Below are 17,443 nucleotides of genomic sequence, written 5' to 3' on the forward strand. Positions count from 1 at the left end.
CCTTCTTTCTGGCAATTGATGTAACTCATTCATTCACAGACATATAGTCATTTCTGGCATCAGATCATTGATGCTCCAACCTGTGATGTGTTTTAGTGCCTGGCTGAAGGACACTGTTGACCCACTGCTGGTAACCCTTGATCATCGCATTGGTGCCCTCACAGGCCTTGATGTCCAGCCTCCCTATGCAGAGTATCTCCAGGTGGTGAACTATGGAATCGGTGGTCACTATGAGCCTCACTTTGACCATGCTACGGTAACTATGGGGCCAATGATCAATCTCCTGGGGTAGGGAACCAGGGTAGTAATTGCTCTGAGGCAGAGCCCTTAACATGCTCTCAGGGAACACCAAGTGAAATCTTAGAACAAAGACTCTTGTTGCAGGAAGGTCTGAAAGCCTTGGTTTCAAGCAGACTGCTGCTGACTCATTTCCTTTTGGGCCACAATCACCCCTCTCTAAAATTTGCTAGTGGGGAGAAAAATGTGGCTTGTCATGTAGTCTTCTGTCTTGTTTCATCCAGGGACTTCCCAGTGAAGATTGTCCTTTTTACAGTCACTTTCCTTTCCACATGATTTCAACTGCCCATCTTTGTTGATGTGTATTGAGCAAGTAATTTTTAAGGATTAAAAGATCTCCCCAAAATTGATCTATAGATCAATAACCCAAACTTTATCAAAATTAGAAGAAATTATAGAAATTAATAAGGTGATCCTAAAATGTATATGGAAATACAAAGGATCCAGGACAGCCAAAATTTTGAAAAAGAACAAAGTTGGAGGACACAACACTACTTGATTTCAAAACGTAATATAGAGCTACAATAATCAGGGCTGTGTGGTATTGATATAAGGATAAACACATAGGTCAGTGGAACAGAACAAAGTCCAGAAATAAACCCACACATGGCCAATTGAATTTTGACAAAGGTGCCACAGAAATTCAATGAGGAAAAGATACTCTTTTCAACAAATGGTGCTGGGACAATTGGGTATCTACTTGCAAAACAACAACAACAACAACAACTTTAGACTCTTACCTCACACCATATACAAAAATTAACTGAAAATGGATTATAGACCTAAATGTAAAATGCAAAACTATAAAATGTTTAGAAGAAAACATAGAGAAATCTTTGTGACTAGGCAAAGTTTCTTAGGATAACAAAACAGGATCCATAAAAGAAAAATTAAGAGTGATAAATTGGACCTCATCAAAATTACAATAATTTGCTTTTCAAACACACCATTAGAAAATGAAAGGACAAATCACTAACTAGGAGAAAACACTCATAAATTGTATACCTGGTAAAAAAAAGTTGTATCCAAAATATATAAAAAACTTATAATTCAGTAATAACACAACTCAGTTTTTTCTTTTATCTCTCTGTCTATGTATTTACCTATCATCTATCTAAGTAAGCTCTATGCCCAATGTGGGCTTATGAGCTTGAATTCATAAGCCCAAGATCAAGAGTTGTGTGTTTTACTGACTGAGCTAGCCAGGTACCCCATAGCTCAAATTTAAAACATGGGCTTATTTGAGGGGTGCCTGGGTGGCTCAGTTGCTTAAGTCTCCAACTCTTGATTTCGGCTCAGGTCATGGTCTCACAGTCTATGAGTTTGAGCCCCACATTGGGCTCTGTGCTGACAATGCAGAGTCTGCTTGGGATTCTCTCTCTCCTCTCTCTCTGCCCCCGCCCACCCTATCAAAATAAATAAATAAACTTTAAATTAAATAAATAAATAAATAAATAAATAAATAAAATAATATGTTAAAAATGGGCTTATTTGAATTAATATTATGTATAGGTTAATAATGAAATAGGCTATTTGAATGGGTACTTCACCAAATAAAATAAATGAATGGGTAAGAAGCACACAAAACTATGCTCAATGCCATCAGAGAAATAAAAAAACCACAATGAGACAGCACCATACTCCTATTACAGTGGCTAAATAACAAAGACAGATAATATCAAATGTTGGTGGAAGTGTGCAGGAGCTCAAAAGTTCATACATTGCTGATGGAAATGTGAAATGGTACAGCCATTTTCAAAGATAGTTTGGCAGTTTCTTAAAAAGTTATACATATAGGGGTGCCTGAGTGGCTCAAACATCCAACTTCAGCTCAGGTCATTATCTCATGGTTCATGAATTCAAGCCCCGTGTTGGGTTCTGTGCTGACAGCTCAGAGCCTGGAGCCTGCTTCAGATTCTGTGTCTTCCTCTCTCTCTGCCTTTGCCCAGCTTGCACTTTGTCTCTCTCTCTCAAAAATAAATAAAACATTTACAAAAATTAAAAGAAAAAGTTATACATACGCCTACATATGATCCACCTATTCCTCTCCTAAGTATTTTACCCAAGAGAAAAGGAAATATGTCCATACAAAGACTTGTACAAGAGGGGCCTCTGGGCAGCTCAGTTGGTTAAGCATCTGACTCTTCATTTCAGTTCCGGTCAAGATCTCACAGTTCATGAGATTGAGCCCTGCACTGGGCTCTGTGCTGATAGCACAGAGCCTGCATGGGATTTCTCTCTCTCCCTGTCTCTCTCTCTGCCCCTCCCCACTCACACACTCTCTCTTTCTCTCTCTCTCTCAAAATAAATTAATTAATTTTAAAAAAGACTTGTATAAGAATGTTTAAAACAGATTTATTGATAATAGCTAAGAATTATAAACAACCCAAATGCTCATCAACAAGTGAATGAATAAACACATTTTTCTATATCCACACAATGGAATACTACTCAGCAATAGAAAGGAATGAACTACTACTGATATACCCAACAATATAGATGAATCTTAAAAACACTATGCCAAAAAACAAAACAAAACAAAACAAAAAAACACTATGCTAAGTGAAAGAAGCCAAACAAAAAAAGACTACATATTTTATGAGTCTGTTTATTATGAAATTTCTAGAAAAGGCAAACTATAGAGACAGAAAGTACATCAGTGGTTGCTCAGGGTTGAGGGTGGGATAGGGACTGACTACAAACTGACATGAGGGAACTTTTTAAGCTGGAAAAGTGCTCTAAAATTGGATTGTGTGAGTGGTGCACAACTGGTAAAATTTACCAAAACTCACTGAAAAAAAGTACTCTTACAATGGGTGAATTTTATGATATGTAAATTAGATCTCAGTTAAACTGTTCTATGTCAAAAGAGTGTGTCTCTTTGGCAAATAACTGGGAACTTCAGTCTTACGACTTGGTGTTCCTAGTTCCTACAGAGTATCTGTAATAGTGTATCTGCAAATTTCTTTATTTCACTGGAACTGAAGGTACAGTTAACCTCAGATAGTACTTTCACTACTGACAAGCAGTTCTGTTTGATTAGTACAGTTGACCCTTGAACAACTCAGGCCAACCCCTTGCACAGTCAAGAATCTGCGTATAATTTTGACTCCCCAAATACTTAACTTCTCATAGCCTACTCTTGACTGGAAGTCTTGGTGATGACATAAACCATTGATTAACACATATTTTGTATATGTTTTATATACTGTAATCTTACAATAAAGCAAGCTAGATAAAAGAAAAATGTTATTAAGAAGATCATAAGGAAAACATGTTTACAGCACTTATTGAAAAAAATCTATGTACAAGTGGACCTGCCCAGTTCAAACCCATATTGTTCAAGGATCAACTGTATACAATTCATTTAAATGAGTCTCTGATAAATTAGTAAAAGAAAAACAGTAATTGAGTACCTGCCAGCAAGGGTGGGTACTCAACTAGGTGTGGCTCAAGGCTATAGCCCTTCTGTGACACCCCCATTTTCCTCCCTGTATTATGTTAGAATCCCGACTGTTACTGTGGTGCCATGTGCATAAAATAATGATACGTTTTATTTTTGTCCCAGTCACCAACCAGTCCACTGTACAGAATGAAGTCTGGGAACCGAGTTGCAACATTTATGATCTATGTGAGTCTTGCTTTGGAAGGACCAGAGCTTCTTATTTAATGACTATTTACACTGCTTTTATTTTATGGTTTTCAAAACCGTATCAGATACTGATTTTATCTATCTATCTATACAGCACAAAAATCTCTGAGACTTTTGTGACTTTCAGACAGCATTTTTATTAGGCTCTATAGGAGCTAAAGAAATATAAGTCAGGGTTCCTGCCCGCAAAGAGCTTATACTGCATACACTTAAATATGACCTTCTCATAGGCAGTAATTAGGAAGGGAAGTGGGGTTACATTGAAGGCCAAGAGATTCCTGACCAACACAGGAAGAGAATGTGAGGGTCTCTCTCTTTGAAGTCCCATAGACTAACTGGTGTTGGAAAGCATGGACCCAGAGATGAGGTTGTAGAGCCGTGACAGGAAAGAGGAAAGAGAAATGAGACACCTAAGATTATGGAAGAATAGAGATGCCTACTGAGATGCTCTCTTATATGCAGTGAAAATTCTCTTTCCTATCTCCCCATAAAATGTTCAGTAAAATCAGCATTAAACCCCCTTAACAAATAAATTGGGCTCCTCTCCTACTTTCTGACCTGATCCTACAGGAATTGAACCCAGTTGCTATTATCTCACCAACCCCCTTCCCTTCAAATGGTGTGGGTTTACTTCATTCTCTATGGACAAGTCATAATTTCAGTCATCTGTCACTTAAATTATAAGAGGTGTATTACTGTTCACTGAAGGCATAAACATATTAGTAGAAGGGCTCTGCATAACACCCAAAGATGAAGTCCTGTTTCAGGCTCATTAGAATAGCAGACACACCCCACCCTAGCATTCCCTCTTTTGTCAGTGCTGTATTGTCTCCACAGTACAGCCAAGAAAGGACAACTAGAGGCCACACTTTATGGTCTGTAATGCTGTTGATCCCTTTGTGTTTCTTCACATGACTCAGTTTTCTACTTCCTGCAGAACTGGAAGGCTATCACTTCCAATGTGTCTGGCCTCTAGTGGTTATTCTGAGTGTTCTTATCAGGCAGAGGGACGTCAGCTCTCCAGGCAGGGGGCATGTCTTATTGCCTGCAGCTGGTTGCATCTCTAGTTGATGACTCAAGTTGGCATGGGCGGTCACAGACAGTGATGAATATCGTTATCAACCAAAGAGTAGGACATCTAGGGGCCAGTATCTCCCTGTCCTTTACTTCCCTAATATCTCCTACCACTGGTTTCCTGGTTACAGAGGTCCAGTTACTATGGTGAGGGTAGCATCGATGCAAGAGCCCTGCAATTTTAAATGGCAAAATGCAAGTGTGTGTATATGGGGGGTGGGGGGGTGAGTGCACACAAACATGTGCATGTACATTTGGGTTTTAAGCATTTGTGACAGTGGATTGGAATGCACTTTGGGTTTGCACAGTGGAATGGAATGCACTTAGAGTTGGCCTAATTCTGGTTCTGCCGCTTGATATATGTGGCCTCAGCACAAACTACATCAATTCTTTGAGCTCGTCTTCTTGTCCTGTGCCTCCCATTGGGTTGTCTTGAGGATCTGATGAAATAACATAAGGGAACATCACTCTATAAAGTTTTATCCGGCATGTTTCTATCATTGTACCCCACAAGCAAGTATAGAACCCTTTAAAGGGGCACTGGCATCATGGGACCTAGGAAGTGCTAGGTTATGCCCAATTCTTTCACCTTCAGGTTGGGGAAAAGACCATCATAAACATTTCTAACAAGCATAGGGTTTGTGGAGAACCTAAGAGATATATTGCAGGGAGAAAATAATGTATAAGATGTACAGAGGACTGAGCTGAAATCAAGTTTGTAATTTTCTGTTCAAATTGGATAAGATCAGTCCCAGTACAAAACAGTGAAAGCTTTAGTCCTACCCCATCGACTTCGCAATCCTGTTCAGGCGCTTCATAGCACACAGGTCAGGTTCTCTTTTCAATTTGTTGGACAAGTCATTCCTTCCCACCATACTGCAAAACCACAGGTACAGGAATGCAGGAAAGTCCAGGTTCCCCCTGTGTAAACCCATAGTTGCCTACAGCAGGAGTTAGAACAGAATCATCTAGTTTGTTGGTTACACAAGGGGCAAATTGTTGCTCTCACCGACCTTCTCAAAGGTCGCTAAGAAATGCTAAAAATCACAGGGAGCTAAGAAATGCTAAAAATCACCACTGCCATTACCAGGTTCTGAAGCACCACGTCAATTCAATTTCTTCTAACAAGTGCCAGCTTCCCAACCCCTGACAGGTGAATGTGGTGGGATCCATGACTGTTCTGATAGACAGGGCGAGGTAAGACTGGCACTGTCATGTTGTGCTCCTAGTGCAGCATGTATCAAAAGTATTCAATGCATGCACACACTCTTGACTCAGTAATACTAATGGTCCAGACTCTTTCCTACGAGAAGAGCATAAGATGAAAAAATGATTTTACTCATTAAGAGTTGTTTATAATAGTAAACATTTGGAAATAACCTGAATGTTCAAGGGTGTAGCATAAAGATTGTAAGCAGGGATTCTGTAGTTAGCATTGGCTCAGTTAAATCAGGCTCAGTCACTGAGGAGTCAGGTGACCTTTTGTGAAGTACTTAAGCTGAGACTCAGTTTCCTATCTGTAAAAAGTGAATTATAACAATAACAATTCTAATTTATAGGACTGTTGTGAGGAATAAGTAGGATATCCATGAGGACTTAGTATAATATCTAGCATATAGTCAATGCTGAGTAAATGTCAGTTACTAGTATGTAAATTATAACAATGCCTTTTTTTCCTCGATGATAAGATGATGAGTAATATTTTTAAGTATTTTCCTGTATTTTAAAATTATTTGTATATTTGACAATCAGAAAAAAACTTCATATTAAGAGAACATATCCACAATTCTAGAATATACCAGTGGTGAAACTCCTTAGCTGAGGTTACCTAGAGAGAGAGATGAGTGGTGTGGGAAACATGCCACAGCTGCAGTCAGTGGTTCCTACAATGCCCAACTTTGAAAACTGTTATCTAAACAGTGCTCTGCAAGCCACAGTCATGACCCATTCGTGGGCTGTGAAATTAATTTAGTGGATGTGGTCGGCATTTGAGAAATCTGAACTAGAATAGAATGAAATAAAATGGAAAATAACAAGGGGTATCTCATCTAAGAATGTTTATGAAACTTGTACTTCAGGGGCGTGTGTGTGTCTTGGGTTGTGATAATAAACTAGATTTCTTCCTGAGGGTCTCAAACTTCGAATCTACTTACTGTAGCCCTCAATAAGGATGTTAGCTGGAAGGATAAAGAAAGGGGGAATTCCTAAAGGCTTTCCATTTGTGGTCCTGCAGGCAAACACTGATGCCATTGAGCAGTCTTCCTTAATTCCTAAATTGGGTCATTGTCTCCCTTAATTCCTAAATTGGGTCATTGTCTCTCAATAAGTATTTCTCCCAGAGCTGAAACAGAGGAAGGAATCTATGTGGAAATGACATCAGATGTCAGGTAGGGCAGAGTTGGATAGTCAGGGGCTATTTCAACGCTGGCTCTTCTCTGGCACTGTAGCTGAGCTCGGTGGAAGCTGGAGGAGCCACCGCCTTCATCTATGCCAACTTCAGCGTGCCTGTGGTCAAGGTGAGTGGGGATCTGGTCCCAGCACACGGTGGTAATAAAAGTGCAGAACTACCACTCGAGCTTTGGTGCTGTCTGTGTCTGCAAGCTTATTCCTGGGAGGGAGGATAAAAAGATGTTTTCCCCTGATTCTCGAAATTAAAGGTAATTCCTCAGTGTGGATGGCCACATGATACTTGTGCCTCTTTTTTTTAATTTTATGACTACTTATATTGCAAGTAGCTGGATAACATGTCTGCCTTCTCTATTACAATAAACTCTTCAAGGTAAGAACTCAGTTTTAGTGACCTTTGGGTCCTCTGAACACTGACGGCCGAAGGCACTGAGGGTACAGAGAAAAACTCATAGTCCTTGTCGTCCAGGATCTCACAGAGAAGTTAACAGGCAGGCAGGAACAAAATATGGCAATAAGAGCTATGAAATCACATGAGGCACAGAGGAGGGCCATGTGATAAGAGGTTTTACTCCCCCCTCCCTCATCCCCTGGTTCAGACCAGTCAAGCTCCCTCACAGCCCCTACCTAATTCAGGAATGAAATGAATATATATAAATGATATCGTGCCTATTAAACACTTAGCACAGTGCCAGGCACAAGGTAAGTACCGCATAATAAAATGCAGAAATCTCTGAATACTCGGGATTGTTGTCTCTTCTGGGCTTGGGAATGCAGATGTTGTCAGTGCATTTGGGAAGCTGTTCATTACTTTGGGTTTAAACTGCTTCTAATGTCCAAGGTTAAACTAAGTGTATAGGAATTGTATAGGGGGAAAAATCTGTGTATGGGATCAAAAAGAACATATAGCATTTGGAGTCAAAACACCTGGGTTTGAGTCTTGTGCTCCTTCTTAGTTGCATTATTTAAAGCCGCTAAGCCTCAGCTTCCTTGCTGCTAAAGTTGGGAGTTATGATACTGCCTGCTTCCTGGGGGTGTTATTAGTAAGTGCCAAAGGAAGGGTAAGCGTCTGAATTAAGTTCTTAATTGTATAAGGAATATTTTGTTCCATTTTGTGGTTTTTCCTGAGTGCCTCTCCTCAGTGATCCCATGACATCACGGGATTCACCTTTCTCCTAGCACTTGCTACGCCGTCTTGTTCTGGTTTGTTTTTATGTCTTGTCTCTCCACTAAGACTGTGGGCTCCTGAGAGCAGCATTGGACATGATTTGTCTCTGCATCCTCAGAGCCTGGAGCAGAGAAGGCTCTCAATAAATGACGTATGCATGAATGAATGGGTGAACAGCAACTTACGCCATTTTGTGCCATTTTATGCATGACTTGCTTCCAATCTGCGTGGATAATTTTCTCATTTAATGACATGCGTGCATTTGCCTTAGTCATGTACTTCCAAAGGACTGAAATTCTGGGCTTACCCTCTCTGGGGTGGGCCCTTTTGTTTTCAGAATGCAGCACTGTTTTGGTGGAATCTGCATAGGAGTGGTGAAGGGGATGGAGACACACTTCATGCTGGTTGTCCTGTCCTGGTGGGAGATAAGTGGGGTAAGTCCAGCCTTTCTGGGTGAGGAGGTCAGAGTAAAGTGAAATAGGGGGTGAATGGAAAATAGCATAGCCTTGTCATTCCAATAGCTTCCTTATAGTGCCACATTATATTGAGATGATCAGGTTGTTGGGTTAGTTGCCCCCAACAGATTGGGAAGCCTTAAAGGACAGATCCTCTTATAGAGAAGCTGTCAGTGAAAGTTTATTGACCTGACCAGACAGGCCTTGCTTTCTGAGCACAGTTGAGGAAAACGGTGCTAAGTTCCAGCCCTCTAATCCAAGGAGAGAACCATCGAGCTACTATGTGTAGCATTTAGTGCCTCCCTGTAAGGAGATGGTCAACCAAGGAAGAGATAAATAAGCAGCAGATGTATTTATGTCATATGTGTCCAAAACCACGTAGTTCTGACGACAGAAAAAGAAATAGACGAGAGACTTTCGTGCTGAGATAGGGAATTGCCAGGAGAAGCCACCCCTTTATTCTCATTACTCTGGATTGGCACCAGGGGGAAGGTGGACTTTTAGGAGCTACATGAATAAAGAGTAAGTGACCTTAGTACCCAAGGTTTGAGAATCAGTGTACAGTAGACAGGCCCTGTCAAAGACTTTTTCTAGGGGACAATGTCCTCTTTGCTATTTATCCTTGCTAGAAGCAACATCCTGTGGTCTGTAGCAGGGCTGGGACGAAGATAGGGCAAGCGAGTTGCGTAGGGTGCAGAATGCAAGCGGGTCCTCACACAGCCCTGGGAGCGAGCATCGCTGCTGTCTGCTCTGTTGAGCCTGCTCTCTTCTTCTTCTTCCCTATTCTCCCCCAGTGGCCAACAAGTGGATACATGAGTATGGACAGGAATTCCGCAGGCCATGCAGCTCAAGCCCTGAAGACTAAAATGTTGGCAGAGAGAAGCTGGTGGAGTCCTGTGGCTTTCCAGAGAAGCCAGAAGCAAAAAGCTAAGCTAGGAGAGGAGAAAGGAGAGCTACCGGAAGAGGGCCTTGTAAGCATTGCTTGTTCCTTGCAAATGGGAGCTAAGGAAGTGATCTGTATCAGGGAACAGAATTTACATGGTTTCTCCTCCAGTCATTGCAGTCAGAATAGAATGGACAGGCAATACAAAGAAGGTAACAAGAAATCCAAAGGGAGAAGTTTCTGGGGCTCAGGCTCTCTATGTTGGAAACAGGACTTACCAACAGTCCCTGGGGTTTGGTCAATGACGGTTCTGCCACTTTGAGCACTGACCACAGGGGCCCAGAAGTGGCAATGAGGACACCTGCAGGAAGGGGCTAGCCTGACTTCCATGGCTTTTTGCCCTTCCCTCCACTGACTTCTGCTGAGCAGGGATTGTTTCTGTAACAGGAGTGTACCTCATATGATATTTTTAAAAAACAGAATGAAGTTTTCTTCTTTTTTTTATATGATGATTTTTTTAATACAGTCATTAAAAGTGTTAATAAATCATTTTTCACAACCAAGAATATTCTTACATAACATTGAGTAAAAAAATATACATGTATATGTGTGTGTGTGTGTGTGTGTGTGTGTGTGTGTGTGTATAATTATGCTATAATCTCAATTTGGCTCACCTCCCACCAATCCCCTCTCATTACATTCCAGACACGTGAAATTCTTTCCATTCCTAAAACCACTATGCTCATTGCCATCAGTATCATCCCCACCTTTCAGGTCTTTGCATTGGCTGCTCCCTCAAATCCCCCCATGGCCAAGTTCTTGTTGTCCCACTCTGGGCTCAGTGTCACTTCAGAGAGGGCTTCCCTGACCGCCTGACCCTCCAGTCATTTTCTTTCATGTTAATGGATTTTATTTTCTTCATGTTTCTCAAATTGCAATTACTCTAGTCATTTAACTGTGGTCAGTTTCCTTCCGTGCAGGCTGTGTGCGTTAGGACTCCACCCTACTTTGTACACGCCTCTATAATAGCCCCCATCGCCCTGAATTTCAATATTTGTTTATTTGCTTTGCTACCTGCACTGGACTCTGTACTCCTTCTTCCTCCTGGTATCCCCAGAAAGTCTGGTTCAAATAAGTAGGCGTTCAGCAAATATTTTTGGGTAAGTGAATAAAAAGGCATCTTTTGAGCTGTGCTTTGGAAGACTGGTAGAATTTTTAAGGTAGAGTCTAATGAGGAGAAGCATTTCCCAGCAGAAGGGCTAGCATGAGCTAAGGCTGTATTGATAAGTAATTGTAATGTCTGAACAGTTGTGCAGAGAACATTCCAGGCAACTTGGCTCAGGTTCTTTAACAGGGGCGGGAGTGTGTATCTGGCTCACAAAGTAGGCACATGGTTAAGGGATTGGGTGGTTGGATGCTGTGTTGTCTCTGCCCCCTCCCTGCACCATGCACTTCAGGATTTCTGCTTGCTAGAGCTCTGTGGCCCCGAAGGAAAGAGTTCTGATGTGCTGATAGCCAGCTTCCCCCAGGGCCTCGATGAGCACCTGGTCACATCTTTAGTATTTCTGCCGAGTGTGCCAAGATTCTGGAAATCCTCCTACTGAATTACTAAATCTTGTCATGTAGGGGAAGGAATTTTAGCTCTACCCTTCTGTATTCTTAGCTGAGATCTCTGTAATAAAAGATTAATAAGAGAAAAACAGAAGTTTATGAACATGTATATCTCATGTATACATGAGAAGCACCGAAGGAAAAATGAGTAACTCCGCTAGGTGGCTTAGAATTCAGGATTAAATATCATCCTAAAAGGGAAAGGGGAGGGGGAGGTGTAGGCCTCTTAGAGGAGATTTTTAGGAAAGATGAATGGGCCCTTAGAATAGATGAGGTATGACAGTTTGTGACAAAGTCTGTCTGGGTGCCATGTCTACTTCTAGTCTCCTCTCCTGCGGTAAGAGTCAATCCTTCCCAGTAGCGGAAACTCCCAGAGGGGATTTTTGACAATTGATTTCCTTTTGAAGGATCTGTCTTTAGGCAGTTAAGGGGAGTTCAGAGAAAGCTACTCCCTGCATTTACTGTTTTTCAAGTGCCTACAGCTCAACATCGTTAAGATGCCAGAGTAGCATATTTGGGGGTGGCATGGTCTGCTAGCCTCAGTCACATACTGAGGCTCCAGAGGACCGGACTTGAAACAGAAAGCTACTGTCTGTGAGCAACATGGCTCGCCTTTCTTTACAGCTGCAGGGATCAGAGCTGGGCCTTCTCAGAATTGCAGGGTTGGTCTCAGCTAATAACAGCAATGGTGAACTTGGATGAGTTTACTGTACGATGGGCACTGTTCTAAGACCTTATATGTATCAATGATTTAAATGTTCATCCCAACCCTCGCTACAGTGTTATGGCTGTTTTACAGATAGGGAGGCAAAGGTGGGGTTAAGTAACTTACCCAAGTGCCACAGTCTGGCTCCAAATCTTGTGCTTTGAACCACTACTTTTGCAATTTCTGATATGTGACAATTATCACACATCCTGATCAGGTGACTGAGGCCCAAGAACTGTCTGGCAGATGAAACAAATGCTTACTGAGCATTCCCCAGGGGCAGGCACTAGGCCCAGGCATGCTATGGGGGTGCTGAGAGGTACAGGACACAGTCCCTGGGAGCTAATGGCCAGTAGGGGGATAACACAAATGCATCCAGGGTTAAATGTAAGTTAAGCACAATGTGAAAAGGTTGCACGCAATAAGAGATGAATTATTGAATGCCACAGTCCAGAACTGAAGGGATCACTGTGGCTTGGGGTGGTTGGGATAGCCTCATTTATTTATCCAAATCACATGGCCAAGGTGCTGCCTCAGTGCCAGGCCCTTGCAGGCACCAGGAATGTAGAGGGAAATTAGAATGCTGACCCTGTCCAGACCTTCAGATCATCACAAGACAGTGTAGCCACAGGTGGAAACAGGAACACGGTACTGAGAAGCTCCCCCCGGGGGCTTCATGGGAAGGAGAGGCTGACGAAGTCTTGAAAATGCTGAGGGTCTGGAGAGGCGTGGAAGGAGGGGCAGGGCTGTGCAAACAGGGGGGATGCCTGTCTCTAAGCTATGAATAGTACCACCTTACTTTTGGCCAGTATGTTAGTTTTTCAAAACACTTTTAGCACTTTTCTTGAACCTCACCTACCCAGGGAGGAAAGAGCAGGCATTATGGAAAGCAAGGTCTGGAATGGTTAGTGGCCTGCCTGGGGTCATATAACAGGGCTTGGTCTGAGGCCTGGTCCTTTGTCTCCTTCACCAGTGCTTTCCACTCAGTGGTTATCAAAGCTGTGTTCTTTCATCATACCACGACTGGAGAGTGGAAAGGCCTTATTCTTTTATATTTGCAGCAGTCTCTATGCCCTCAGCAACTGACTAGTTTTGCTAGAAAGTGGTGTGTTTTGGGGGCCCAACAGTGCTTAGGGGGTAGGTAGCTAAACCTAGATAGGACTGACTGCTGTTTGGGGCATTGCTTGTTTATAATTTTGATTTCTTGCACCATTCTTCAGCCTTTCTTTTTCTTTTCTTTTTTCTTTTTTTTTTTTAACATTTGTTAATGCTTTTATTTATTTTTGAGAGAGAGAGAAACAGAACGTGAGTGGGGGAGGGGCAGAGCAAGACAAGGAGACACAGAATCTGAGGAAGGCTCCAGGCTCTGAGCTGTCAGCACAGAGCCCGACATGGAGCTTGACCTTATCAACCATGAGATCATGACTGGTGCTGAAGTCTGACACTTAACTGACTGAGCCACCAGATGTCCCATTCAGCCTTTTTTCTAACAGCCTTGTCCAACTGAGCTCCTGGCATTGCACTGCGTATCATGCACAAGCCTCACTCCTAGTGATATCTCTGTTGTCTGCATTACATGCTATTTGGCTGTGGTTGTTTTGCTACCTACCATTGGCAACAATATCTTTTGGAGCCAACAATTTTTAAGAGGAGTTTCTAACCCTTTCCCAGGCATTGAAAGGTCTATTCATTCTGCCTCTACTGCCTAATGGCTAAGAATCCTATCAGATGTAGTTGTTTTTTTTTTTTTTAAATCTATTTATTTATTTGTTTGTTTAAGTATGTTCCATGGCCAATGTGGGGCTTGAACTCACCTCCTTGAGATCAAGAGTCTTATGCTCTACCGACTGAGCCAGCCAGGCGCCCCAGATGTAGGTATTTGTTGAATACACAAATGAACCACCTCAATTCCACAGAGCTACAGTGAACACTTATTGTGTGAACAGTTCCACGGTAGGTGCTCCAAGAGAATCCAAGAAAATGAGGAGGCCTGCTCATTGCCCTTAAGGCAAAATGAGCACACACCCAAATATAAGAAAGCTAATTGGATATAATCAAGTGGAAAGCTGTGTGGTGCTACCCTAAGAATCATGGGAGGTGGGAGAAAGGGGAGAACGCTAGACTGGGCGGAGAGGGCTTCCACACTGGGGCCCCAGGAACACAGTGGAGAGAACATGTGTCTATGAAGGGCAGGGACCAGCTACCACCTCACTTGTCCCCCTTTTACACACAAGAGGGCAGGGAGAGCTGTCTGGGAGAAGGAAGTAAATAATTCTGGGGGGCCCTTGTCCAGCAGTGCCAAGGGCAGTCAGCATAAACTGCCCTTTCATGGAACCATTCAAAGAGTCTGCTGTCTGGGGGACTTGGCTGCTCAAGCTGGTAGAGGGCAAAGGAGAGGGGGTAGGGTGGGGAGGAGGGACATTTGTAGGCAGACTGTTGTACACTTAGCAAAACTATGAAATGAGCTAAAAGCTAGGGGGAGAAGACAAACATTTGTGCCAGCTATTTTATCTCCCTGGTCTTAAAACAATTATCCCTTTTGGCAAAGGAGGAAAAGGAGGCTCAGAAAGAAAACAAAACAAAACAATACAACACACTGACTTCCCCAAATTCACATAGCTAGAAGCAGAGCTGGGATCTGGAGCATGGAGTTTCTCCCCACCAGCTGCTTCTAACTAACCTCTTTCTTTCTGGACTTTTCTTTCTTCTTCACCTTGGGATCACCACAATTTTCTCCCCCTTAGGAAGGAGAGTCTGCTCCACCCCTTTTACCTTTTTCCTTGGTCACATGATCCTTCCCATTCAGCGCTTGATAGGCCTGTTTCCCCCTAAGGTCTGAGTAACCGAGGGACCCTAGGTGACGGCCAGGGGCACATTTGCATATGAAATGGGTACCTCCAGGGGAAATCAAAGATCATTTCAAAGGAAGGAAGTGCTCAGGAGTGTCTTTGGCTAAGGGTTTGAGAGTAAGGCTCAGATGCATCCCTGTAGATAACTACTCTCTCCATCTTCTTTAAAGTTTGCCACATTTTCAGATGGAGCAAAACTGAAGTACTGACCATTATACCTCCTGTTCATCTGCTTATTACCTCATGGGGCAGGAGGGCAGCAGTCATGTTCCGCACATGTAAGAGGCCAGCCACTCGCTAGTCTCTGCTTCCAAGGTTTCGCCTGGCTACAGGCTGGGGTTTTCTAGCAAACTCCTGGGAGAGGAAACCAGCTCTAGGAATAAGGGAGCCTCTTGAGTTTACATAACTTTCTGAGCCCTGGACCCAGATTGAGAACGTGTTGATTCTGGCCGCTAGTGGGACAGCCAGCTGTAGCGGAAGAGTTGGCTCAAAAACTCTGTTCCTGTAGGGGAGAGTGTGACTGCCTTTGCTTTACTCCAGTTTTAGGCTCTCTTCTTGCTTCTCCCTTATTAAAGTCCTGACCTTTTAACTCCCTACCCCCATTTCTGATGACAGATGCCTGACTCCAACTTAAGGGTCCTTGACATCTCACCGTCCAAATCGGTTTGTGTATTGTTCATTCCACCTCCAAAATAATGAGCCTTCTCGGGGCGCCTGGGTGGCCCAGTCGGTAAAGCATCCGACTTCGGCTCAGGTCATGATCTCGTGGTCCTGGTCGTGTGTTGGAGCCCGGCGGTGGCATCAGGCTCTGTGCTGACAGCTCGGAGCCTGGAGCTCGCTTCAGATTCTGTCTCCCTCTCTCTCTGCCCCTCCCCCACCCATGCTCTGTCTCTCTCTCAAAAATAAACATTAAAAAAAAAAAAAAAAGATGAGGCTTTTCTCTTATCCCTGCAGCCACTGTCCTAGTTAAGCATACCTGTGCCTTTTACCTGTTACAACTGCCTCTTACTGTCTCTTTCCCTGGAGTCTGTAAGTCAACATATTAGAGTTCCTTAACTTCTGAGGACTCCCCATTCTCACCACTCAAGGCCTTTATGTCCTGCCTCCTGCTGACTCCCCTGTCAGCCTGTACTCTAGCCATACTAATCACACTCATCTATCAGTTATCAGACTGACTTTCAAGTATGTTGGGCTTGCATATGCTGTCTCTTCTACCTGCCTTGTATTTTATTTCCTTTCCTTCTTCACCTACACCTTGTGACGATGCTTCAAAGCTCAATTCAAATTCTTTCTCAACCTGTTTCCAAAGAGGTTTAGTTGTTCCCTTCCTCTTTATGCAATGTGGTCACTGTTTCTATAATAGTCTGTCTAGACTATGAGCCCATTTGAAGGGCTTCATTATCTGTCTCCAAAGTCCATTGGAAGCTTGGTACAGAACAGGTGCTCAGGTTTGCTTAATCAGCAAATAAATGCTCCTAACAGGTTTAGAAGAGGGTAACACCAAGAAGTCATTCACATCCAGCTCCCCTTATGCCTTTGAGTCCTCTCAATCTCAAGATTCTCCCCCTACCAATAGATCTATGGCTTCCCCAAAGTTTGCCTATATTCTTTTTTTTGTTGTTGTTCTCCTTAGACATTCTTTAGTGCATGTGTGTGACAGAATGGCCTTTGGTTTGGCCCAGACATGCTCCTTCACTCTGTAGCAAATCCTTCATTCAGAAGGTCTGGGTCTCCTCTATTCCTTTCCTGAGTTCATAGTGGTGATCTGCAGGCTTCACAAGGATGTTGTTATGGCCAGCACATAGTGGGTGCTCATTAAAGATATGCTATGTGAACATGTGAATGGTTCCTTCCCTGCTGGGGTGCAATAGAACACTCAGTAGACAAAGATGCTGCCGCCACCTAGCCATGGCTGTGGGCAAGTCACTTCACATCTCTGAGCTTCAGTTTCTTTACCTTTAAAGTGGGGATAATAATGCCTACACTTCACAAGGATATAAAGGAGATGCATGTGACTAGTACAGAACCTAACACAAAGTTCAACATATTCATTCTCAGTCTCCATCCGTCAAGCCTGAAGAAGTCTCAAGTTCCTGGTCATCATCCTCCTGCTATCTTAGTCTGGTATCTAGACCAAAATGACCTCTGCCTAGGGTCCCCTGTATTGTTCAGGAGGCAGTGTGGAGAGGAAACAACCTAGGTTTGAATTCTGACACCAGCACTTCTGAACTGTATGAATTTGGACCTGTCTGCCTACTTGTGAAAGGAACATAATGTCACTTACCTCATAGGGCTGCTGTGAGGATTCAATGAAATGAGTGTAAAGTGAATTAGATGACACC

General features: G+C 42.9%; 1 protein-coding gene across 1 annotated transcript in view; it reads left to right on the plus strand.

The window, feature by feature from the left end:
• P4HA3 (prolyl 4-hydroxylase subunit alpha 3) overlaps positions 1–9,917 on the plus strand; it is a 41,122-nt gene extending 31,205 nt beyond the window's left edge. Inside the window, exons 9-13 of the mRNA XM_047071707.1 lie at positions 97–256; positions 3,866–3,928; positions 7,471–7,539; positions 8,935–9,031; positions 9,847–9,917. Coding sequence (XP_046927663.1) covers positions 97–256; positions 3,866–3,928; positions 7,471–7,539; positions 8,935–9,031; positions 9,847–9,917 — 460 coding nt within the window. The remainder of the gene's footprint in view (positions 1–96; positions 257–3,865; positions 3,929–7,470; positions 7,540–8,934; positions 9,032–9,846) is intronic.
• The last annotated feature ends 7,526 nt before the right edge of the window (positions 9,918–17,443 follow it).

Source organism: Lynx rufus, unplaced genomic scaffold (genome assembly GCF_022079265.1).
Source record: "Lynx rufus isolate CCGP_SWC_20201006 ecotype Redwood Valley unplaced genomic scaffold, mLynRuf1.p SCAF_9, whole genome shotgun sequence".
NCBI lineage: Eukaryota > Metazoa > Chordata > Mammalia > Carnivora > Felidae > Lynx > Lynx rufus.